This window comes from Macrotis lagotis, chromosome 1 (genome assembly GCF_037893015.1).
Source record: "Macrotis lagotis isolate mMagLag1 chromosome 1, bilby.v1.9.chrom.fasta, whole genome shotgun sequence".
NCBI lineage: Eukaryota > Metazoa > Chordata > Mammalia > Peramelemorphia > Peramelidae > Macrotis > Macrotis lagotis.
The window spans coordinates 485704209-485731716 of NC_133658.1; the positions used below are offsets into that span (position 1 = coordinate 485704209).

Consider the following 27508-nt stretch of genomic DNA (forward strand, 5'->3'; position numbering starts at 1 on the left):
CATTAAAATTATCAATTTTATATAACTCATTTCACCAGCTTAGTTCATTTCAAAGACCTCTCTAAGATCTTAATTGTAATATTTGTTTGAGTATGGAATCTTATCCCCACAACTTTTCCTAGCAAAGACTATCAGAATTCATTTGCATTTTCTTTAGTTCACATTGTTGATAACTTTATTTTAAAATTAGCAAACAACACCACAGAAACAATATTTAAATCTCTAAAATTCTGTCTCAGATATAGTTAATAAAGCACATTTAAGGATAATCATGAAAGTTTCAGTCTTCCATATAGAAACCAGATATTAAACTTTTTTTAGAAAAAAAAAAGCTTCATGTGGTCCATAAAACACCAGTTTAAGTAAAAGTTTGCAAAAACACAGAGATCTTTAATAAAAGTACTGGCTGTACAAGTGTACCCTCCTTTCACAACATTTCTTTTTATTTCATATGAGAATTATTGGTTATGTTGTAGAATATAATGGTTACAGAATTAAAGGCATCTATTTAGAAAAGAGGTAGAGAAAGGAAAAAGGAATGCATATAAGGTGACATTTCTTTTAGTACAATAATAGCGTTTTTAAGACGATAATAAAAATTACCCAAGGCTAGCTTGGTTTTCACTAAATAAAACAATGGACTAATGTTGAGCTTTTTGTGTGTAAATCTAATTATCAGAACCCTGGTCCCTATATTGGTAATCTCTTGGTTACCCATCTTGGTTCTCACCATTATATTTATCTGGAAATTTTGCCTGATAATCACTATCTCTGATTTCAGACCCATATGTTCCTGTTCCTTGACTCCCACTCTGTATCTCAGGTTCTGTTGATAGAGCAAAATATTTAGGATCATGTATTTGTTGCCCAAGCCCATAGACACTCATTCCTTTCTGGGAAGCAATTTTGCTGGTACCCATCTGTAATGAAATCATTGAGTTGTTCATTGGTCCCAATGCTATCTTCTGATCATAGATATCTCTTCCAGCACCTTGTGCAAACATTCCAGCAAGACTGGTACCTTTGTTAGAATCCATATGCAGACCAACAGTTGTCTTGTCAAAAAACTTGCCTCTCTGCATTCGAGGATCAGATAGATGCTCCCTCGTGCCATCGGCAATCTTTCCTACCTGGCCGGCAAATGTGTTGGTTCCTATCTGCTTGTCCATTAGACTTTGTTCATCTGTTAGCGATCCATCAAAACACATTGATTGTTTTTCTGCACGTTTGATGTTGTCAGTTGTCTTAGGGAATCCTTTTATTTTAGCCAGATCTGCTAAAGCTACCAGTGTAGACCAAACTCGAGTCATGTTTTTATTCTCAAAAAGATCATTTATTTCAAAGATGTCACATGGCCTCATACCATAAGCTTGAATGGCTTTAAGAAAGTTACTAATGTTCTCCACCTGAGGCCAATTTAATAAAGATATATTGACTATCTTCACTGAACCTGGCTCTAGTTTGTTTATAAGTTCGCAGAGAATTATGCCATTTTTTAAGCTGCACTGGGTATCTGTCCCAATACTCAAGCCTGTAACTTCTTCTATCCAGGTGCGAAGATCTTCCTCTACCTGATGGTCATATTTTGAGGAAGTCTGGTTCTTGACCTCCTCTGAGAGCCGGTTCTTAAACCCTTGGTTGAAATGGGTCATGGCGGTTCATGGTTCGACTCCTGGGGCGCGCGCGGCGTCCAAGCACCGGCTGCCTCCCAGGTGCCGGCCCCACTGGCAGCCACTTGGGATGCTCCGCGCGCCGTTCTGACAAGTGGCCAAGACTCTGAAGGGGTCTGCTCTAGTACAGAGACAAATGGGGCTGCAGCAGGGGTCCTAGTTCATTCACTGGGCGAAGCTCCCTTTTTCTAAATGGAAATCCACAGGGATCATACCGAGAGTCTTTAAGGATAGAGGAAAGAGTTTTTTCAAGCTAAAAACTTCTCGTTCTATCAATATAGCACCAAACCTTCGGGGCAAATTCAAGAGCTCCTAATTAATGGTTTAACAAAAATTCAAAACTCTTTTCTAAATAAAGTATTGACACTATCCAGTTCAGACAACCCTGCGGTTCTGGCACAAAATTCTGCAGTGCCATAAATAGTGTTGATAAGTCTGAAGGGCTAGACAGCCCTTCTGTTTATTCAGTATGTGACTAGCTTCACACCTTGGTTTTCACTGAATAAAACAAAGGACAACTAATGAACTTCTTTATGCAAATCTTATAATCACTTCCCTGATCACTACATTAGTCCTTCCTTGGATAGCTATCTTGGGACTCACCATGATATGCATCTGGAAATTCTATTTGAAAATCACTATCACTGATTTCAGACCCATTTGTTCTGATGTCTTGGCTCCCTTTATATATTATTAAGTTTTGCTGGTGCAACAAAATAATTATAATCATATACTTGTCTCCCAAGCACATGAACACTCCTTCTTCTCTGGATCACTGGGAAACTGAGAGGTGAGTTTTCTCATCTAAAATATGAGAGTGGGCAAAAATACTAATAGCACAACCTACTCCACAGGATTCCTAACAGGAAGTATTTTATACAATAAAATAAACGTACATATGAGTCTTTGGGGGCTGCTAAGTGGCACAGTGGATAGAGCACGGGCCCTGTAGTCAGGAGGATCTGAGTTCAAATGCTACCTCAGACAATATTTACCTAGCTGTGTGGCCTTGGGCAAGCCACCTTAACCCCACTGCCTTTCCAAATATATATATATATATATATATATATATATATATATATATATATGTATATATATATATATGTATATATATATATACATATATATATATACATATATATGTATATATATATATATATATCTTTGCTTTTATGAACCACATAACACTGACTCAAGTCTGTTAACAATAACAACAATGAAAATCTAGAAAAACATTCAGAAGAGAGAACAAAAATCATAGAATCATAGAATCACCAAATTTGAGCACGAAAGAAAGGACCTTAGCAGTCATCAAATCTGGGGACAGCTAGGTTGTGCAGTGGATATAGCACCAATCTGGTCTCAGATACTTAAAAAAAAATTCCTGTTTGACCTTGGACAAGTCACTTAACCCCATTGCATTGCAAAAACAAAACCAAGAAAAACAATCATCAAATCAAGTCTAACCCTTAAATGAAAGGTGTCCCCATTATAAGATACCCAAAATGTAGATGTCTAGTTTCTGTTTGAAGACTTCCAAGAAAGGGGAACCCCTAAAGGTAACCCATTCCTCTTTTGTTTATCCTTAAGTTAGAGGGGATAGCTAGGTAGCATAGAGGATAGACAAGTGGAATCAGAAAAACCATGTACATAGTGATGACATTGTTCAAACAACTTTGAAAGGCATAAGAGTTCTGATTCTTATAATGACCAACTCCAGAGAAAATATGAAGCACATTACCCACTTCCAACAGAGGTTATGAATCCAGGACAAAGAATGATGTATTCATTTCTGGACATAGGTAATGAGAGAATTTGCTCTTCTGGTCTATGAATATGTGTTATTTTGTTTTTCTTCAGTTTCAAGTAAGGATGTAGAATTGGGAAGGAGGGAAAATGAATGCTTATTAACTGAAAAAAAGTTGTATAGTTTTTTTGCAGTTTATAAAATTTGTGAGTATCAGCAAAATTTGTTTTCTATGGGTGTTTTTTTATGTTTATAACATGTGAATTATGTTACTATAGGGTTTTTTTTTGGTTGTCAGACTTCCCATGAAATTTAGAATTAAATCCAGTGCCCACCTGTAATAATTAGATCATCTCATGCCTGGTTAATAACCCTTCTGTATGTTTCATTTATTTCAGAGATTCTTAACATTTTTAGAATCCCAATGTCATCTGGTAAAGCCTTCTCAGTATACTATTTTTAAATACATAAAATAAAATTGATAAGATTACAAAAGAAATTATATTGAAATAGTTATCAAAATATTTCTTAAAAAAAAGTTCACAAAACTCCAAAGAAAGAGCTTTATTCCCCCCAATCTTTTTTTATCCCTAATTGCCCTAAATTTTGCATTTAGTTTTAACCTACATCAAATTCTTCTGGAAGTTTTTTAGGGAATATAAATCCTAAATAATTAATCTTCTTTTAATCTAACCTTATCTAATCACTTAATTTTCTATCTTTGCATATACAAAAACCAATTCCTAAGGGTAGTCTATAAGCAATCACTGATTATTCCATATTCAGAAGCTCCAGCAAGTGTCACCTTTGGTTGTCAGACTTTACCCATGTGTACAAATGGTTTAATCTGGCTCAACCTACAGAAGCTACCACAAGGTCTATTCCTAGCTGTAAAAAATTTATTTCAGTTTGGCTTCTAATCCAGGAAGATGACTCTTCTTCCATGAAGCTTTCTTAGGTTGGCTCCCACCCCAAGGGATTGGGTCCTCCTCGAAATTCTCAAGCTATTTTTGGTCTCTGGTATGCACTTAATTTTCTAATACGCATTATAGTATCTTGCCTGTATATATATATCATCTCCTTACTAGATCATAATCTCCCTGAGAACAGGGACTGTATTGTTATTCATCTTTGTATATCCATCTCCTAATTTAGGAGCAATACAATTTGTTGACTGAATTAGTTAAATGAGCATCTCCTTATTTCTCTAAGACCTATATCCCCAATTAGTGCTACTTTCTCTTCCCAGTAAATATACTCTTAGCCTCACTTGACTTGTTTTCCTAAGCTCATAGTCTCTGTTATCTCTGCCTTGTGGCTACAGGAATCTGAATCCAAAGAGGACACAATGTTCTTGTATCTGCAGCTGACTTCTCTCTCAGTCAGTAACCCTCCTCTAGATTAATGGTTGATCTCCTTTGCAGGAACCAATACAAATGTTTCTTAAAGGAGTGCACATTACTCAAAAAAAAAAAACAAAACTCTGGCTAAGGAATTACTTTAAATGCCATAAGGTTCAATATAGGACAGGACACTTCTCTCCAGACTCCTCTTAGGGAACTCTTGCTACATTTTTTTTTTCAAAAAACACAAAATTGGCACCTTCCTATGATATCAGAAACAGATAATAATCATCCGAGTGAACCCAGTCCCCTCAACTATAAATTGGATCATTGAGTTGCTCTGTTGTATAGGAGTGGAGAGACACTAGGAAAATCTAGGTTCCAGATCTGGAGTCCAGTCTCTCTCAAGATCATTTACCATCATCCAACTCCATCTCACCCCTATTTCCTCCTCCCTTGCTTGAAATTCATTACATGCTTAAGTCTTATCCCTTGAGCATGCATCCTCCAGTGACTGCAACTCAGGCCTACTGGTCTCCTCCTTTGATGTCTGAGATCTTAATTTGACCTTTGTCCAGAATGCATTTCACTTATATTCTCCATCCCTTATGGAGCTTTGTTTAGATTTCTAACCTTCTCCACCTATGATAAAAGACAATTCTAAAATAATTGTGATGGAAAATGCCATTGACATCCAGAGTCTGAATACAGATCATAACATACTATTTTCATTTTTTAAAAATTTGTTTTGCTGTTTTTCCTTTCTCAAAGTTTTTCCCTATTGTTCTGATGCTTTTCTTTTTTCACAGTTTGACTAATATAGAAACATGTGTAATATGATTGTGCATGTATAACCTTTATCAGATTACTTGCTATTTTAAGGCAGGGGGAGGGGGAGATAGGAGGGAAAAGAACTTTACAAAAATAAAAATTGTAAACTAATTGGGAAAATAAATTTAAAAAAATAACAATTGCTTTTTCGCTTTTAATATCATTAGATTTAACATCATGACTTTTTAAAAAAATCTTTCAATTTCAACTATGCCTAAGAGCTAAAAAATTATGCATACCCTTTGATCCAGTAATACCACTACTTAGGTCTGTATCTCAAAGAGATCACAAAAAAAGATTTAAAAAACACACTTATGCAAGAATATTCATGGCAGCTCATCAATTGGGGAATGGCTGAACAAGTTGAGGTGCATGAATATAATAGAATATTATTGTTCTACAAGAAATGATGAACTGGTGAATTTCAGAAAAATCTGGAAAGACTTTAACAAACTGATGCCAAATGAAATGAGCAGAACCAGGAGAACTTTGTACATCTTAACTCCAACATTATTCCATGATCAACCATAATAGACTTAGCTCTTCCCGGAACTATAGTGATCAAAGACAATTCTAAAAGACCTGCAATGGAAAATGCCATACATATCCAAATCTGAATGCAGATCAAAGAATACTATTTTCATTTTTTTTGTTTTTTCCTTTCTGTGGTTTTTCCCTTTTTGTTCTGATTCTTCTTTCACAGTGTGACTAATATGGAAATATAACTTTTATCAGATTACAAAGTTAGGGATAGGGAATGGTGGGAAGGAGAAAACTATGTTAAAAATTATCTTTACATATAATTGGAAAAATTAATTAATTTTAAAAAGAATTATGCAAATAAAATATCCTTACCCTTTGGAAAAAAAAGAAAATCTTTTAATTTCAAAAATACTTCAGAAATCCTATTAAAACATTACTTGCCTTCCAAATGGGTGAAAAATGAACTGGAGGATGAGAAAAAATTTGGAACTCAAAAATTTTTAAGGAGTGAAACAAAAGAAGGAAAGAAGGGAGATGAAGGGAGAGGGGAAAGGAAGAAAGGAAAAAGAAATAAATTTTTTTTAAGGAAATATCATTTTTAAAAACCTTATATAATAAATTTGTTTGAAAATTTATTCACAATTAAATATATCTTTAGATAGCAAAATGCATTGCATAGTGGCTAAGAATCTATTGTGCAACTTAAAAGATAAGGGGGCCTTTACTACAATTTATTCTGGGGAAAAGGAAGTGGCTAAAATTTCTAGCTTTAAAGGTTCCAAGAAATCTACCCAGCTTTCCCTTTTTTCTGAATTCTCTATTTTATTCAGTGTCTGTCATACTATTTATAACTTCTTTAACCATGGTCAAATCAATCCTACTCTCTGGGTCTCCATTCTCTATTCAGTAAAATGAAAGGGGTGAACAAGATCAAGAATTTTTAACCTTTTTTTGTGTCATGGGACCCCCTTTGGCAGTCTAGCGAAGTATTTGTATCCTTTATCAGAATATTGTTTTTAGGGGTGGCTAGGTGGCATAGTGGATAAAGCACCAGCCTTGAGTCAGGAGTACTTGGGTTCAAATCCGGTCTCGGACACTTAATAATTACCTAGCTGTGTGGCCTTGGGCAAGCCACTTAACCCCATTTGCCTTGCAAAAAACCTAAAAAAAAAAAAGAATATTGTTTTTAAATGTAAAAATAAACTACACAGGAAATCAGTTATATTAAAATATACTTATCAGAATGTTAATAAAAAAATTAAAGATACTCCAGATGAAGAAGCTGTTAACTGGATGACCTCTGAAGTCCCTTCCAGTGCTCAATCCTATGATCTTCATCTTTGGTCTTATGTATTTTTAATTGGCAAAAATGATTCTTACCCTAACCTGACAGTTTAAAGAGTGATTTTACAGTATTATTTCCTCTCTTGTGTCTCTGTATTTTGTCTCATTTATTTTGCATCCATGTGCACCTGTCCCCTGGTTTACAACCTTCTTGAAATAAGAAGGCAGAACATTATCATCAGTAATATTGCTACATCAACTCTTCAGAGAGGAATGCCAACTTCTACCTTCATGCACATTCCATGTGAAAGCAATAATGCTTGTGACAAAGGTAATGATGACAGGATGAGTAGTAGAAGTCGCTGACCATCACCAATCATATCCTAGTCAATATTTTAATATGTCAACACTGCAAAGAAAGCTATGTATCATCATCATTATTATTATTACTGTTATTGTTAATAGATTATATGAATATGAGTTATTATTAGTTCAAGAACAAGTCCTGTGATTCATTCCACTAAACTATAGTACTCCTAAATCTCTTATATAACTTATATTACTTGCCCTGGAAAACAGGCTAATGTCTATTTGTAAAGCTGACAAATCATGATGACTATTTCATATTAGTCAATGCCAACTCTTTATGGGACATGAGGCAAGTTCCTGGCTAGGAAGTTATGGCTGGTATCTTGTCAAAGATAAATGAAAATGAAAATGAGAATCACTTGCAAATAGGGTAGTGCTTTATGTTTTGACCTTGCTATCAAAAGTGACGGATTTGAACCCTGGATCTTTGGAAAAGTCACAAGCTCTTTGAGCTTCAGTTTTTTCACTTGTACAATCAGCAATAATGTTTATACTGCTTGGCATCTATGGTTGCAAGAAAAGGAGGAGAGGAATTAAGTATTTATTACTATGCTGCTAGACACTGAACTAAGCACTGACAAATATTATTTCAAGACAACCCTGTGAGGTAGGTGCTATACTATCTCCATTTTACAGTGGAAAAGACTGAGACAAAGAAGAGTTAAATGAATTGCCAGGATCACACAGCTACTAACTGGTCAGAGGTCAAATTTGAATTCAGGTCTTCCTTACTCCAGACCCAGCCCCTCTCTACTGTATCATCATGCTCCCCCTTTGTAAACATTTTATGTGTTATTCCATCAACATAGAGAACTTCTGGTATAGAAATTCCTTTGATTTCATAAGTATAGAGAAGTTCTAGTGCACAATTCCCTCCTCAGATGCAGATCAACAACTCACCTGTAATTTATAGCACTGGTGTAATTTCCTGGGGCACTGAGAGGTTGTCCTTTGCCCATGACTATACTGTTAATATGTATCAGAATGACCATCCAGAATGTCCCCAAATGCCAATATATTTTTTTGGTATAAACTATATAGAAATGTGTGTAATTTTTACCTAAAGCTCTTAGTAACATAAAACAGCTTTGAGTTCTAAGTACCTGGAGGTACTCTTCCTTTCAGTTTCCTTAAATTTGAAGAAAGAGAAAAGTTTCCATTCCCTGAGAGAGGCTCGATTCTTGCAGCAAATGCATGAAATCTAGAAAACAAAAGTGTGCTTTAATATTAAACTAGATTAAAACTAGCTTTTCATAGGAATATAAAAGGGTTTAAAGGGATTTATTTATTTGCTATTTGCTACATAGGGTCTTTGTGGAACTGGCACTTGCTTGGAAGGGAGCCAAGTCTTAGATATACATGGAGTGTAGGACACTCTTTCCTCCTTAAAAGTCAGTGATAATACACTAACAGTATTTGGGGAGGGCGGGGTCCGGCCAGATAGAATTCTGGCCTATTGATCTTTCTCTGAGGAGAGTAAAGTGGTCAGTTTAAGGCATCAAGTTCTAGCTTCCCCTCCTAGAGAGAATCACATTCTCCCCTAAAGAAACATAGACAGAGGAGACTTGGAGATGCCTATTCATGCTTTCCTATGAGCCACATCTAAACAGACTCACATGGTCATTGATAATCTTCATGGTCACACACATACACACACACACACACACACACATGTTTTAATGTAGGGTACTCATTCAAGTAACTGGAGCAATAAAACAAACATCAAACACCAAAAAACAAAACAAACAAAAAACTAGACATATTTCCCCTGACTTTCTTCAGTTGAATATAATTGGAACACTTTTCTAAGTACAATCTTTTATCCTATTAAAGACTGCATCTAATTGAGATCAATTTACTTCTCCAAAAAAAACCCTACAGTTGATTCTCTCCTTTGCATTTCTTTATGTCCCTTTTTCATCCCATGTGGGCAAAGAATAACTCAGGAAGCCATATGGTATCTAACTTTGCTCATAGCTCATATTTTGGACTACCAATACTATCACTATTAGAAAGATTTATCTCTCTCTCTCTCTCTCTCTCTCTCTCTCTCTCTCTCTCTCTCTCTCTTGACTATAGCCATTTGTGATTTCATAAATTCATTTCCAAAGACAAAATTACTAAGAATCTAAGTATTAAAGCCTGCCCCATCAGATCACAGGCTTAATCTGGTGATCCATAGAGCTACACATATATTTTTATTTTTTTCTTTATATACCCAACATATAAGGCATTATTTTACACACAAAGATGATTTATAAATTTGGGGGGGGGAAATCTAACTGGATTCTTGACTGCAAAGTCAGTCTTTTGTCTAATAGGCCATGCTGCTACTAAAAAAAAGCATAAGTAATTCCAGACATACTCTCCCCAATCAGAAGTACAGAGATCATTTCTTTTTTTACTCAGATGAATTTCTACCACCACCACCCCCATACCTGCCCCGGGTTGAAGAGCTCAATTCCTTTAAGAAATTGATGGTGTCTTCTCCTCTGGCATTAAAGGACACTGTGTGGATTATATGTGAACTCTCAGTTGCTGAATGAAGGAGAAGCTGCTTGGATTTTTCAAGAACATCACCCACAATAAAATAGTAAATGACTGTGACCTATAAAACAAAGACACCAAAAATTTATTTTACTTTCATGACACCCTATGTTCACTTAATGGATTAATTGGCTTGAACATTCCTTCCACTAAATGACAACAGGAAAAAAAAAAGGTTAATATGGTAGGACTTAGAGCTTCTCTGGTCCAGCATCTTTAAGTTTACTGTGCTGAGACACTTGGAAAGAATAATCATGTAAGATATTTATTTCCAGGAGCCTAGTGTCAAAGAAAAGCTGATATGAAATAGATATCAATTCAAGGAATACATGGGCAGCAAGGAGTTGAGAGATTTGGATTATTGTCTTCAGTCGAGCCCATTTCATATATTTTACACTTCAGTGATGGGGTGTTCCCAAAGGAAGACAAAGCACTAATGATAAGGAAGATTCTTCATCTTTACCATTGCAACGTTGCAATGAAAACATACTCATCAGCATTAACATCCAGAATTTATAATAGAGTTCCTTTTATAATCATTTATAGATTATTCCCATCCAAGGAGTCTGTCTATAAGGATAGATTTTATCCCTATCTCACTAATGAGGAAACAGAGACAGAGAGTAAAAAAAAAGCCAGGTTCAAGGTTACACAGTAAATAACTTCTAGTTCTGTCCTACCCAGAAGACCTCTCGCATCTCCAACAGGTGCCTCATTTAGATGGATGTTCCTATGTGAAATAGCACAGCCAATGTTGGTGGGAGATTGGGGAAGGGAGGACTTGAAAAGAGTGCTCAGGCCTGTTACATTTTTCCCTGATGATATCGGAAAGTCCAGGCTGGAACCAAAGCACAAATATGTGGGAATTCCCCAGAAATTGTGAACTTTTGTAATACTAAGACATAGAGAAAGAAACATAACCAAAAAGCAAGACACAAAACCTAACAAAAAAAAATTTAAAACCAGAGAGACAGGTATAAACTCAATCTTCCAAACATAATCACCATTTTATCAACTCATCTGCTAAAAATGGAGATCAGCAGATATTTTAAGTTTAAAAGAAAACACACATGAATCTCACTATTTCTTTAAGATTAATGGTCCCATCAAACCTCATACTTATCTTTCTACTCCTTGATTAAAGCAGAGCATACGGAATATATGTAAAGGGTGCCCCCAAAGTCTTAAAAGTTCTTTTAAGGTTTAATAGCTTAAAACAACAGTAAGGCAAAAAGGATACTTTGTATAACTAAGTAATGCACAGTCATATTATTTGAAAGATACATTTTTAAAATCTGAGGCTTAATTAAGTTCATCTAATGATCTTTTTAAGACAATTTGATTTATGAGACTGATCTATTCAAAGCAAGATTGTAGGTAAGGTCTTATACAGGACCCAACTCTAATAGGGGCAGGAAAAGGGGAAGAAGGTCTTACCCCTCAATAGCACTCCTACCTCTTTCTCCAATAAATACAGAGCTCTTTATAGTTCTCAACTCTGTCAAGAGAAAACTAGGGGAAAAATATATATATATATATATGTATATATGCATATATATATATATATATGACAGTTCAATATGACCAAATGAGAGACATTAAAAAAGGATACAAAAATGGTTTAAAAGTTTGAAAATAATTAGTATAATTAATCATAAAAGAAATAGAACCGAAAATATATTATTATTTTAATAGTTACAGAAACACTTTGATAAAATACAGCATCCATTTACTAAATACCTTTTAAAAAAGGTTGAATAATGACCTTTTCTTAAAATGATCAAAAGTATATATTTAGAAGGGACTTCCAGGAGCTAATGTGTTAGAGTAAGCAGTAAATTGCCATAACTTTCCCATAGTCACCTCCAAACCATAAAATAATCCCCCAAACAATTCCTGAACAAATAGAAGATAGGAGGAAACAATCTTGTAGTCCAAGAAACTTGGAAGATTGGCAAAAAAAGATCTATCTCACTTGGATAAAAGGAGAACACAGTGCAAGGCAGGAACTATTACAGCAAGCCAGCAGCAAACCTCACCTCAGAAAACCAGTGCAGAACCTGAGCCCCAGAGCAATGGATAAGGCAAATATCAACATCAGGACCCGACCACCACCCCTCTCCCACCTCCCATGTCTCTGCACCACAGCCCCATGCTTTTGTGTAATTAGTGCAATGGACAGACTCCAGTTCCAAGAACCACCAGTTGCTTCAATATAGCCCTGGGCAAACAGGTAGGCCCAACCTATATTGCCTAAGCAAAACGATAGCCTCCAGGGGCCAAACTGCCACAAGGAAACAGAAACACCCCACCAGCCTCAGCACATCCCAGACATCTATGGCCTCCAGCAGTACCTGCAGTTCATACCAGACATGAAGGACCTCTGTGTACCTCAAGGCATCATTAGTATAGCACCAGGTAAACAGCCATGGCCTGCAATCTCTGGGAGTAGAGCTCAAATTTAAAAGAAAGGAAAAATATCCCCCAAATAAGCAAAAAATAACAACAAAAGAATCTGACTATAGAAAGCTATTATGGTGACAAGGAAGACCAAGACACAAACTCAGAAAAGGACAACAATGTCAAAACATGGACAAAACCCCCAAAGAAAATGGGAAGTGGTCTGAGACCAGAAAGAACCCATAGGAGCTTTAAAATCATAAATGAGAAGTAGAAGGAAAACTTGGGGGAAAAAATGAGAGTGATACAAGAGATTATGGGGGGGTGAAGAATGAACACCTTGGAAAAAAGAAATAAACTGCTTAAAAGTAGTTTTGGAAAAGGAAAAAAGTAATTCAAAAATCCACTGAAGAAAATAGCTTTTTTTTTAAATTTTTTTTTATTTAAGGCACTGGGGCTATGAGACTTGCCCAAGGTCACAGAGATAGGCAATTATTAAGTTTCTGAGGTCAGATGTGAACTCAGGTCCTCCCAAGTGCAGGGCCAGTGCTCTACCCACTGCACCATCTAGCTGCCCCAGAAAACAGCTTCTTAAAAGTATAAATGTCCAAGTGGAAAAGGAAGTACAAAACATGAGGGAAATAACGCCTTAAAAGTTAGAACTGGGCAAGGAGAAGCTAATGACTCTATGAGACATCAAGAATCAATTAAACAAATTCCAAAAAGTGGGAAAAAAACAGAAGAAAATACCTCTTTGGGAAAAAACGACTGACCTGGAAAATAGATCCAAGAGACAATGTCAGAAACATTAGATTAACTTACAGCCATGATCAAAAAGAGAACATGGACAACATCTTTCAAGAAATATCAAGGAGGGGTGGCTAGGTGGCATAGTGGATAGGAGCACCTGGGCTCAAATCCGGTCTCAGACACTTAATAATTACCTAGCTGTGTGGCCTTGGGCAAGCCACTTAACCCCATCTGCCTTGCAAAACCCTAATATATATATATATATATATATATATATATATATATATATATATATATATATGTAAAGGAAAGCTGCTTTGATATCCTGGATCCAAAGGATCCAAATAAGCATTGAAATATTTCCAACTATTACCTAGGAAAGAGATCCCAAAATAAAAACAGAGGCTATGGGTATAAGATAACAAAGGTATAAGGTGAATTTGAATGAATAACAAATAATTAAGGAATGAAAATGATTGATACACTGAGTTCAGAAGAAAGAAAGAGGTAAAATGGGGTAAATTATTTCATATGAAGGGTTGTGAAATCTTATTGATGATGATGATGTTATGTCCTTCATTCTCAAAGATCATGAAATCAGGGAGGTGATGCCATGACAAGCACATGAATTGGATTTGAGTGATGTGATGCTGTGCTAAGTCACCAGTCTTACTTTCTCTTCCAGAGCCATCTGAATCTAATGGTTGTTTATGAATCAGGACAACTGGAGATAGCCCTGAATGTGAGGCAATCAGGGTTAAGTGACTTGCTCAAGGTCACACAGCTAGAAAGTGTCAATTGTCTGAGGTCAAATTCAAACTCATGTCCTCCTGAACCCGAGGCTAGTCAGTGTTCTATATACTGCACCAAATTCATTACAGTGGAGGGAAAGATGGGAAGGTAGGCAACACTATTTGCTCAAAGAAGAAATAATATACACAATCAATCTATCTTATCCTACAAGAAAGTAGGAGGAGAAAAGATTAAGTAAAGGGGAAAGGGAAGGGGGGGGGACTGACAGAAGAGAAGGCAGACCAAGGGCAGTGGCAGACAGAAGCAGAAAACAATTGAAGAGGTAAAGGCTGAAGGGGGGAGGAAGAATATATATATATATAAAAGGGAAAGATACAGGGAGTAATCCTAACTGTGAATGTGAATAGGATGAACTCCCCCATAAAATGGAAGCAGCTTAGCAGAGTGGATCGAAAATCAGAATCCTACAATAAGTCTTTTACAAGAAACACACTTGAAGCAGAGAGGCACATAGAGGGTAAAGGTAAGGGGTTGGAACAGAATCTATTATGCTTCAACCAAAGTTAAAAAAAGCAATTCTGAACTCAGACAAAATAGACTTAATTAAAAGAGATAAGGAAAAAAACTATTATGCTAAAAATGTACCATAGACAATGAAGTAGTATGAATATTAAACATATATGTACCAAGTGGTATAGTATCCATAATCTTAAAGGAGATGTTGAGTTACAGGTTAATAACAAAACAAGAGATACAGAACATTATGAATTGTAAGTGTTTATTATATTAAATTTTAAAATTTTTGCACAAACCACTGCTGTCAATATTAGAAGGAAAGCAAAAAGCCAGGAAGTAATCTTTACAGCAAGTTTCTGATAAAGGCCTCATTTCTCAAATATATATAGAGAACTGAGTCAAATTTATAAGAATACAAGCCATTCCCCAATTTATGGATGGTCAAAGGATATGAAGAGGCAATTTTCAGATGGAAAAATCAAAACTATTTATTGGCATATAAAGAAGGGCTCTAAATCACATTTATTTAAAAAATGAAAATTAAAACAACTCTTAGGAACCACTTCATATCTATCATATTAGTTAATACAACAAAAAAATGATAAATGTTGGAAAGGATGTGGGAAAATTGGGATTCCAATATTGGTAGAGTTGTGAACTGATCCAACCTTTCTGGAGAGAAATTTGAAACTATGCCCAAAGGGCAACCAAAGTTCGATCCATCAATACCATTATGTCCATATCCCACAGAAATCATCAAAGAGGTGTAAAGAACCTACATGTGCAAAATATTTGTAGCAGTCCTTTTCATGGTCGCAAAATATTGGAAACTGAAGGCATGCCTATCAGTTGGGGAAATGGCTGAACAAGCTATGGAATATGAATATAATGGATTATTGTTCAATAAGAAATTATGAACAGGGGCAGCTAGGTGGCACAGTGGATAGAGCACTGAGTCAGTAGGGCAAAAAATTTCACAATGTCTAATTGTGGGTGGGGGTGATAAAATACTATTTAAACAAAAAAATAAAAAGCACATATTTAAAAACCAAAAACTTTCCATATTTGCAATGGAGAATCATCTTCAACAGGGCAAATCAAAAATGTCTTTCCCCAATGTTATTCAGCATTATTTTAGACATTCTAGTTATACTAGTAATATAAGAAAACAAAATTCAGTGACAAAGGTAAAACAAAAATTATCTCTATTTGTAGACTTAGAGTTGGAAAGGACCTTAGAGGTTATCAAGTCCAATTTCTTCATTTTATATATGAGATTGAAGGTCAGAGAATTAAAACTAAGTGACTTGCCCAAAGTCACATATAGTTTCTTAGATGAGAATTAAACTCAGATCTTCCTGACTTCAATCAATCAGTTTATCTACTCTGTCATAAAGGTGACATAATGATTTACTTAGAAATCCCAGAGAAACCACCTAAGATATTTTTTCTTTTCTTTTTCTTTTTTATTTAAATAATATTCTAGTTCCCACCCAAATAAAACTACAAAATCATCAGCATTTCTAGAAAGAACTATAAAAAGTAAATAAATCATATTATAGAAATTCTATTCAAAATAATTAAAAAATGCAAAAAAATGAGAATCTAACAATGAGCATTTGACTTATATAATTACAAGAAAAAAATTACATAAAAGGAAAATATAATAACTTGATACATTTAATGTTCATGACTGTTTCATGAAATTAAAATTGATAACTTTTACTTAAATTAAGTTCCAGATATTTACTACACCAGTCAAATCACCAAAGGGATACTTGACAAAACTAAATAAAATAATGACAGAATTCATTTGAAGGAGAAAAGTCTAAAATTCTCCAGGGAAATAATTTTTAAAAGTAGGAATGAAAGTGGTCTAGAAAGACATCAAATTTCAAACTATACTACAAAATTACTGCTAGCAAAACTATTTGCTACCCATTATAAATTATTTTTTTAAATGATCATTGAAATAAATTAGCTCAATAGAACCCAGAAATAAACTAGCACGCTAACACTGTGTTCAATAATCTAAGTATACTAGCTACTGAGGTAAGTATTCCCTATTGTACAAAAATTTTCAAGACATTAGGTTGAGAACATCATCTTACACCATATTCCACAAACTCCAAATAGAGTTTTATTAAATACAAAAAGTCATCAAATCATAAAAAGTATAAAAAAGGTGGTCCTATCTTTCATTACTATGAAAAGGAGAATTCTTATCAGAACAAAGACTAAAGGTAACAATAAAAGATTAAATGAACAATTTCAAAGACCTAAAATTGAAAAAATTTTTCCTCAATCAAAATAAATGCAGTTAAAATGACAGTAATGTATGTATGCATTAGGAGTCAAGGACAGGCTGGAAAGGCAGATTCAAGGTTCCAAGAAGGGCCCAGCAGAGGAAAAGCTTTTGTTTTTCTATTTGTTGTTCAGTCATGTCTAACTCATTTTGTGACCTCACTTGGGATTTCCTTTGCAAAGATATTGAAATAGTTTTCCATTTTCTTTCTCTAGCTAATTTTACAGATGAGGAACTGAGATAAAATTAAGTGACTTGCCCAGGGTCATGCATCTAACAAGTATTTGAAACCAGATTTGAATTCAGGAAGAGAAGTTTCCTAACTTCAGGGCTGGCACTCCTAGTTGACCCAGAGAAAAACAATACCATACCTTAATGACTTTCAAAAATAGATACTCCAGGATTGAATCACCCTTTTGTCACATGTACTTTCTAAACTTGGACTCTCTTTCTCCTGGGTACAGTATGTACTTAGGAAAGAATATATTGTAGAATTTGGGGGTGATATTTTATACCAAATATCCTTAATCTACCACTTTTTTAGAAACCCCTTGCTAAATGCTAATCATCTGCTGAGTAATCGATATTAAGCTGCTCATCTTGAAAAAAAATGATCACCATTAGAATAAACCCCTTTCCTCATTGCTTCAAGGTTAACCCTAGGGTCCTGAGAGGAATTTAGTAGCTATATTCTGGGAATTTCACTCCTAAGTGGGAATAGACTCTATGGTTATTTGCAACATACTCTTGTTTTGATAAGAATTTTTCCTCTTTCCATAGCATGTATATTAGTGTGCTTTTTTCATATCCTAATATTAATGACATAACAATTTATTTAGAAACCCACAGAGAAATTACCTGAGATAATTTTTTTCATTCCTTTTTCTTTTTTTTATTTAAATAGTGTTCTATTTCCCACCCAAATAAAACTACAAAACCATCAGCATTTCTGGGATGTACTATAAAAAAGAAATGCTATATTATAGAAATTCTATTCAAAATAACTATAAAATGCAAAAAATCTGGAAATTAATCTAACAATGCACATTATATAATTACAAGAAAAAAATTTACAGAAAAGGAAAATACAGTAATTGGAGACATTTAATGTTCATGATTGGTTCATGACATTAAAATTGATACTTTTACCTCCTGACCTCCCTGGGTCTTCTTCCTTAAAAAAATGTGTATAGTCCATAAAACAAATCAATACATTGTCTGTAAATGCAAATCTCATTTTTTGCTTTTGATCTTTCAAGAAGTGGGAGGCAAGTTTAGTCATCAGGGTTTTGAAGTCAGTCTTGACGCTGCTTTGATTAAAATTTTAAAGTTTTTTCATGAAATAATCATGAAACTTGTTTTCATTTTGTTTTGTATTAGTTCATAAAGTCTTCTCGTGTTTCTCTGAATTTGCTCTATTCATCATTTCTTTTGGTGTAATAACATTTCATTACAATCATATACAATAATTTATTCAACCCTTGGTCAATTTATGATCACCTATTTATTTTTAGATCTTTTCTATTGCAATAAAGTCTCATTACCAAAATTTTTGTACATGTGTATTCTTTCTTTAATCTCCTAGGGATATATGCCAAATAGTATTATTACTCGGTCAAGGGTAAATAGAATAACAATAAATAGATTGTTTCAGTGCTGATTGAGGTGTACAATGTGCCAGCCATTCTGGATATCAATTTGGAGTTATGCAAGAAAAAAATCATTACCCTGTCCCTTTAATCCAGCAGTTTTACTACTTGGCATATATCTCAGTGAAGTTAAAGATAGAAACAATGGTCTGATACATACTAAAATATACACACCAGTCATTTTTGGGAGGGCAAAGAACTGGAAACAAAGTATGGGCATAACTGATTAGAATGTGGTTGAAAAACTAAGACATTTGAATTGATGGAATATTATTGCTCACTAAAAATAATGAATATGAGAAACTTTGGAAGACTTGTGAATTGACACAAATCAAAATACATAAGAGAACAAAATATACAATATCCATGACATAAATGAAATGATCACTAAAAGAAAATAAAATTTCAAGTAATGGTACAAACCAATTAAGGTCCCAGGGAAAAGACAGACAGACTCTCTGTCACTCCCTAGCTATAGAAAAGACACTCTCGTACATGGCAAAAAAGATGGGGGGGGACATGAAAGAATGTTGTATACATTGTCAGATGAGTCATTATTTTTGTGCTCAATAATTATACTTTGTCACGATGGAGAGTTCAAGCAGAGGTGGCAGAATGGAAATGAAGACCAAAATCATTGGTTTTTTTCTACATTTTTTAAAATTTATTTTTATTTATTTTAATTTTCATTATTTAAGGCAATGGGGTTAAGTGACTTGCCCACATAGCTAGCTAATTATTGAGTGTCTGAGGTCGTATTTGAACTCGGATCCTCCTGGCTCCAGGGCCAGTGCTCTATCCACTGCACCACCTAGCTGTCCCAACATGTTGTTTTAAAACAAGCAAGAGCAAGGCTAGCGTTTAGATTGAAACCTGTGAGAAATATGACATTAGCGAAATATAAGGGAATGTATTTATTAAGTTCTATCAATATGCGTTAAATCCTGAGAACAAAAATAGACAGTTCCTATTCTCAAAAGGTTCACATTCAAGTTAGAGGAGACAACTTAAAGAGTGGTTCAGGAGCAGGTTAGATGCTAATTCTTGAGGACCCAGAGGGCACATCAGCAAGAAAAATGTTAAGGCTTGATGGACCTACAGGAGCAAGGGTTCTGCTATCTTACTAAAAAATTGTACTTAAAGATTCTCTGCTCTTTCAAGTGTGTGAAGAGTCATCTACTCCACCAGTGACTGCTGGAAAGGAGACAACAACTTGCATTTTTATAGTTCATACTGTATTATCTCATTTGGTAGTGAATCAAGACTCTGGGTTACCTCCATTGGGAGTGGGAATTGGGGGAATCAGTATCCAGTCTATGGAAAATAGGCAATAGGGACTAGGTTCTCTAATACTTTTGTGGGATGGACTTTGGCTCTCAAGAAGACCCAAATTCAAATTCCACCTCTAACATATAATAACTATGTGACTTTAATCAAATCATTTAACTTGTGTCACAGTGGTCTCAGCTGTAAAACTGGTGGTGGGGGGGAGCAAGTGATCATTCTTGACATATCTGTCTCAGGGGATTATTGTGAAATTCAAATAAAAAAACATATTAGCATTGCAAACTTCAAGGTATTTTATAAATGTCAGATATAATTAGAAAGTAGACAGTTTCCTAAAGAACGTTTAAGCTGCTTAAACTCAGTATCAATTCTCCACTCCAACCCCCCCCCCAATTAAAATGAATTGTTTTAATTTGGTCTGTAGCCCAATATCAGGATAAGATCAAGAAACCTTGGGAAACATGGACTGTTCTTGTAATGTTTCCAAGATTTCAAATAGTTCTCTTAATCACTGGTCAGGCAGAAAAATACTAATGAATAAACATTAGTCTGGAAATAATTCACTGAACGACTAATAGGAAGGACAAATTTTATACTGTTCTGAGGACGAAAGTACTCCATTATGTCTCATTATTTGACCACCGTAAGAAATCACATATACTAAAGTGGTTCCTATTTCTACTTGAGACATTAATAATTGTAGATGGTCTTGAAGTGCTGCATCATTAGAAAAATGGCATATGAAAGGATTCCATCTGCTCAAGTTTCTAAAATTACACACGGTCAGAGGCTAGACATCTGACAAGGCTCCCCAGCCATCTGTGTGGCATTTTCTCTGTAGCTGACGGGGCTTCTAATTCCATTATTGTCAGTCCGGAGGCTATATAAATTATTGGCAAGTATGTAGATAGTTTTTCATGCCAGGAAATTTTTGTGTGCAAATTTATATCACACCAGATTAGCAAGGCCAGCTTCTTTGCTCTGCAAAGAGCTGTAAAAGTTTGGAGTTCTTTTTGCAAACATTCCTCTGCCCTGAGAGCCCTTGAAACTGAAATTACCATAGCCAGCATTATGGCAGACTCTCCTCCTCTCCTTAGGTTTCTCTAAGTTATTCACTATTCATGATATTCTTTTTGGTGCTTCACCATAACATGAAGTTCAACCAGCTCTTGAGAGCCTTGGTATAGATTTTCTATGAAATATTTTTCACCCTGAGTGAGATTCCTTGCCCCTGCTGTCCAGAATGCTTCCTATCCACATTTCCCACCATTACACAAATAGTAGCAGCCAAGTTGGCCTCTACAAACATTGAGGAAGGTCAATCTTCAGTCAAGATGTTCATATTCTATATCTAAAGTGAAGAATAAATAATTGTGGGATGCTCTATCTATGACACTGCCTAAATTTATTAATACCAATAACAGAATTGTTGGTATTCTTTATATTCCTTTTATTAAATAAGTTATTCATTTTGAGTACAAAATACTACTTTTTAAAAAAAATTTCCATGCACACAGCAGAACATAAAAAGATTCAATATAAAACCATGAATTTCAGTTACTTCTTTTAAAAAAAACTATGCAGTAAATACAACACAGCATTTCCTTTTTTTTTTTTTTTTTTGGTTCTCTCATCCTACCCTAAAGAAGGCTAACAGACAGAGGTATGTCTATTTGTATACATATATATATGAAACCATACTATTCAAACTTTTATTTATCGATTCTTTCTCTGGAATTGGATAGCATATTCCTTCATAGATACCATGTAGTAGATTTGAGTATTTATATTTGAGTATTTATAATAATATTTGAGTATTTGTAATTAGTATTAAGATTTGAGTATTTGTAATACTCAAAATAACTTAGCCATTCACAGATGCTCTTTGGATAATATTGCTGTTACTGTAAACTATGTTCTCTTAGTTTTGCTCATTTCTCTCTTCTTGCAGATCTTTCTGTTTTTTTTTTATTTTAATCATCCAGCTCATCATTTCTTAGAGCACAGTAGAATTCCATCACAATGAAATACCACAACTTGTTTAGTCATTCCCCAACTGATGGGCATCCTCTCAATATCCAGTTTTTTTGCCACCAGAGAGAACTGCCCTAAATAATTTAGAACATCCAGATTCTTTTTCTTTTTCTCTGATTACCTTGGGAAACAGATCTAATAGATCTAATTTCTGGATCAAAAGGTCTTTACCTCCCCTTAACAATAATATACACTGATTTTATTATGATATGAATGATAAAACCTGTCACACAGATAAAATTATATAGAAAAAAAAAAGTCTTTTTTTTTACTAGGATGTAGTAGGAATGTGTGACATATTCCTATGTTATATCTGAATTCATAGAAATAAATTTGGACATTTTATCTAAAGATTTCACTGTGGCTTGGAGATGAAACTGAATTCTCCAGGTTGTTCTGTACTTTTGAATCTTTGGATCCTTTGTCATATTGCTACTTATATCTCAAAGAGTATCTTAACACCATCCCCACCTAAAACCCCAACTCATCCTTATACAAGTTAAGCTAGTTTTTCCTTAAAGACATTAAAATTATCCTGGAAACATTAGTTTTAATACCATCTAAGGGGGAAAAATCCATAACCCAAGCACCCAAGTGTTGTGGTGACTTGTCTTAGAGCATTAATGGCTACCTGAGTACAACACAGCTACAAGGAGAGCCCCCAAATTTTCTGACGTTTGGCCGATGGACAATGGGTTAATCAGAGACAAAAGCACCTCTCTCAACTAAATTAACTCCTCAGTGCTTGAACTTGTGGAATATCCTTCTTAGCTAAGACTAAATAAATTTTGTTACCTAATGGAAGACATGAGAGTTTATCTGTTTCCTTGGAACAATCAGTATATTGACCTGCATCAGGTTCAGTTCAGAACATTTGACAAATCTCAAGCATGGATTACTCCCTCATTTGATTGACTCTTCCAGTCCTATTCATTCACTTGCCATTGAACCAAGCTAGAAAAAGTTTTACACCAGAGAAACCTGAGTTATTACAAATTTATATTATATAACTTCAAGTGGGACCTTGCTGCAGCAATTGATTTTCTATCACAGTCCCTAAAGAGGCTGTTCCAAACCTTCTCTCTTCTCCTCAAACTTCCCACACCTCTCTCCCTTGTCCCCCACATAGGCTTTCAGTTGAGGACCTCAGAAAATAAGAAATCATTTTCTATGAGCTCCTGCCATTCCTCTTTATCTCCAAATCCTTTGATAATCTTTACTACTCTCTCCTGCTTTACTCCAATCTCTGATAATGAGGTTGTCCTTTTTTTCTGAAATCAACCCCTCTACTTGTACCCTAGAGTCTATTCCCTTTTAGTTAGCTCCTCTGGAAAATTGTCCAGTCTCTTCCTTTCCTTCTCAAGTCATCCAGCTTTCCCTTTTTACTTGTTCCTTTTCCATTATTTTCAAATGTAACCAAGTCTCCCTAATCCCTAAAAAACTTCACTAGACTCTACCATCCTATCATAGACAGTTAGTGGTCCAGTGGATAGAGGGTAGGGTCTGGAGTCAGAAAGACCTGAGTTCCAATCCTGTCTTTGGTATTTACTAGTTGTGTGATCATGAACAAGTCACTTAACCTTCATTTGCCTCAGTTTCCTCATCTGTAAAACAGGGATAATAAAAGGGTCAATGTGAGGTTCAAATGAGCTGTTATTTGTAAAGTGCTTATCACACTGTCTAGCACATAATACTTTATACACATTAACTGCTATTATTATCATCCTATATCTCTCTTGCCTTTCTCAAAGTTCTAGAAAGAGATATATCTACTTATTATCTCTACATCCTCTCTTCAACTCACTTTTCAGTCCTTTGAAACTTGGCTTCTGATCTTATCACTCAACTAAAAGTGCTCTCTTCAAAATTCTTGCAGATCTTTTAATTGCCACGTCTGATTATCACATCCTTCTTGACCTCTCTAGCCTCTACACTATTGATCACCCTATCCTTTTGGATATTGTCTCTTCTCTGAGTTTTTGTCATAATATTCTCCTGATTTTTTCCCTAATTGATCACTCATCTACATGCCCCTTAAAGGAAGTATGCCTCATGCCTAGAATAGTTTTCCTTATTTTCCATAAAGGAACATGTTTAAAAAAATCATAAACATTTGGGTGTCACCTTCATTCTGGAGTCTTTCCTGATGCCTCAAATGAAACTGTCTCTCCCTCCTCAAATTTTCTGGAATATTTTAACTGAACCTCTTCTCTGCACTTGACTCCCTATATCTTATTTATTTATCCATGTACACATCCCTGCCCCACCCCACCCCCAACCAGTAAAATATCAGCTCCTTGAGGCCAATGATTAAATCATTTTTAACCTTATGTTCATCACCTAATCCTTAATGTACATCAAAAAATTGTAATTTTGTGGTGGAAGGTTCCCACATCAACTCCTAACTAAATTATCTATTTGTAGCTTAGCAAAAAAAAAGTTTGAGAGAGTTTGGTCACAGTCACATAGTATATATCAAAGGCAGACTTGAATCAAAGTCTCCTTGACTGCAAGATTAACACTGTATGTATCACATATTGAAATGTGAATTTGGTTCACAACTCGTCTAAGATTGTGTGTGTGTGTGTGTGTGTGTGTGTGTGTGTATGTGTGTGTGAGAGACTTTCCATTATCTCTCATTGGTTATTCTCATTTATTTTTGCATATATATTTATATAATTATATTTGTTTATGTAGGAATGTATATGTATGTCTCTATGTAGCCAGTCTCTCACATTTCTGGACCACTTCAATTCCATGTACTTCATGCTGTTTCACAGAATACTCTCTTAACTTACTCATGAACTACTGTGAAATATTTAAGAGTGTTCACCAAGTTTCAAGAATCATTATTAGTTGTAATGAAATAAAGAGCACAAACAGTACCACCATCAATCTGTTTTTACAGAAACACCTTCAAGTTAATGCTTTAAATTCAGTATTCATTGCTGGAAACATCTGGTGACTATCATGAAGATCCAAACTATTCTCCTCCCATTCAGATAGAGCATACAATTTCAAGTTAAAATTGCCCATCAGTTTTCAGGACCAAAAACAGTATTGACACTTTTAAACTATCTGGGTTCCTACAAACTGAAGAAATTATTAATAAGAATGATCAGATTTATATATAAAAATCTACATTATTCAATATAACTTCAAAATACATAAAATATTTGAGCATCAATTTACAAAAGCACATGCAATATCTTTTTAGATATAATCATAAATGCTTATTAAAGAAGTAAATAACAATTAATATATTGGGTGGGAAATTCAGTACATGTGACTGAATCATGCCAATATTAAAAGAAATGACAATTCTACCATTAAAATTTAGTCCGGGGCGGCTAGGTGGCGCAGTGGATAGAGCACTGGCCTTGGAGTCAGGAGTACCTGAGTTCAAATCCAGCCTCAGACACTTAATAATTGCCTAGCTGTGTGGCCTTGGGCAAGCCACCTAACCCCATTGCCTTGAAAAATCTAAAAAAAAAATTTTTTTAATTTAGTCCTATGCAAAAAAAAATTATCAAAGAGATATTTTACAGTACTTTACAATAGAAGCAATAAAATTAATTTGAAGAAACAATGTATCTAGATAATAAAGGAAAATAATGAAAAAGGTAGCAATTAAGAGGGAATAGCATTTTCAAACTACAATTTACAAACTAGTAATCAGAAAAACTATTTGGTACTAGACAAAAAAAAGAGAAAAGTACATCAATGAAACAGACTAGACAAGGAAGGAGCTGAAATAATTACTCAACCCAATGTTTAATATTATAAATTACCTAGGGAAGAATTCCATGTTTGAAAATAATTCTAAGAAAAAATAGAAAATGGTCTAGTAGAAATTAGGTTTTGAGTTTAGACTGATATCTTAAATTCAAAATGATGATATGATCTAAATATTCAAGATAATGTCATGAAAAATATAAGAAAAGCCAATCACAATTATTTAATAGCTATGACTAGGGATAAAAAAAACAAAAGATAGAGGCAATTGTAAAATATAAAATTAATAATTTCAATTATATGAAATTTAAAAGCTTCTCAATGAGTAAAATTAAGGTAACTGGAATAAGAAAGGAAGCATTCATCTGGGAAGAAAATCTTTGCATCAGTTATTTTTGATAAGCTGTTATATTTTTTTAAAGATTCCTTTTCTTCACTTCTATATTCCTTCATTTTTAATATATCTTAAAGGTTATTGATGAGTTTTGACTTTATATTCCAACATTTAGAAATTAACCTCATTCTATGAAAGGGCTGGAGTTCATTTAACTAAAACAAAAACTCAATAAAGTTCTGATATTCAAAATAGAGACAACTTATAGAATAATAGAAGACAAAAAGTCATTCCCTATTAAACAAATCTTCAAAGGATATTAAAACTAATACATTTATGAAAGAAAGTTAAAAATCATCAATAAAAAGAGAAATGTAGTGCTAATAATTCCCAGGTTTCCACCTCATGCTTGACAAATTGACAAAGCTGACAATAAATGAAAATAATCAATGAAAAATAATAGAAAGATAGTCACAATATTGGTGAAATCATAAATTGATTCAACCAATCTGACTAAAATTTTGAAACTATTAATAATAACTAGCATTTACACAGAAATTTAAGATGGACAAAGTGCTTTACAAATATTGTGTCATTTTAATCTCACAAAAATTTAAAAAAAACTAAGGAAGAATGAAGTCAAGTGATTGGCCAAGGGTCACATAACTAGCAAATGTGTGAGGCAGAATTTGAATTCAGGTTTTGCTGACTCCAGGTTCACTGTACCAATTAGTTGTTTTATATTATGCAAATTGTGCAGAAGGAATTATTAAAATGTCCATACTCTTTGAAGCAGATATCCCACTAATAGGCATATACTCCAAGGAAATCAGAAGGAAATAAAGCCTTTCACATACCTAAAATCTATGGTAGCAAAGAAATTATCCATCAAGTGGGAAATGGTTAAACAAATCTCAGTAGAATAAGTATAATAGAATAATACTTTACTGTAGGAAATGATGACTATTATGAAAACAGAGAAACATGAAACTGAATTCTGAGAAATTATAATGATCAAGGTTGACCCCAAATAAGAAATATCTGGGGGCAGCTAGGTGATGCAGTGTATAGAGCACTGGCCCTGGAGTCAGGAGCACCTGAGTTCAAATCCAACCTCAAACATTTAATAATTACCTAGGTGTATGACCTTGGGCAAGTCACTTAACCCCATTGCCTTAAATAAATAAAGTTTATTTTTAAAAAAGTAATATCTGAAAATATTGTCCTCCCCCGACCTGCTTTTTTAAAGAAATGGAGACCTATGTATATGGAACACTTCATTCAACAACTGACTTTTTCAATGGTGATTAATTTTTCCAAAATTTCCTCATTTTTTAATTCTTATTTATAGGACCTCTCTAGGAGGGAAGTAAAGAAGAGATACATTTAAAAATATAGGTAAAATAAAAGTGAAAAATATAAAAATTTTTGTTTTTAAAAATCCAGACACAAACAAACTTTATCTATCTAA

General features: G+C 34.4%; 1 protein-coding gene and 1 pseudogene across 4 annotated transcripts in view; both read right to left on the bottom strand.

Moving 5' to 3' along the window:
* Positions 1–27508, bottom strand: part of VWA3B (von Willebrand factor A domain containing 3B) — a 237656-nt gene that overhangs the window by 171652 nt on the left and 38496 nt on the right. For all 4 annotated transcript variants that reach the window (XM_074213732.1, XM_074213731.1, XM_074213729.1 and 1 more), the window contains 2 exons: positions 10166–10335; positions 8831–8928 (listed from right to left, as the gene is read on the bottom strand). In XM_074213732.1, the coding sequence (XP_074069833.1) occupies positions 8831–8928; positions 10166–10335 (268 nt within the window). The remainder of the gene's footprint in view (positions 1–8830; positions 8929–10165; positions 10336–27508) is intronic.
* LOC141506721 (calponin-3 pseudogene) lies at positions 204–1722 on the bottom strand (annotated as a pseudogene).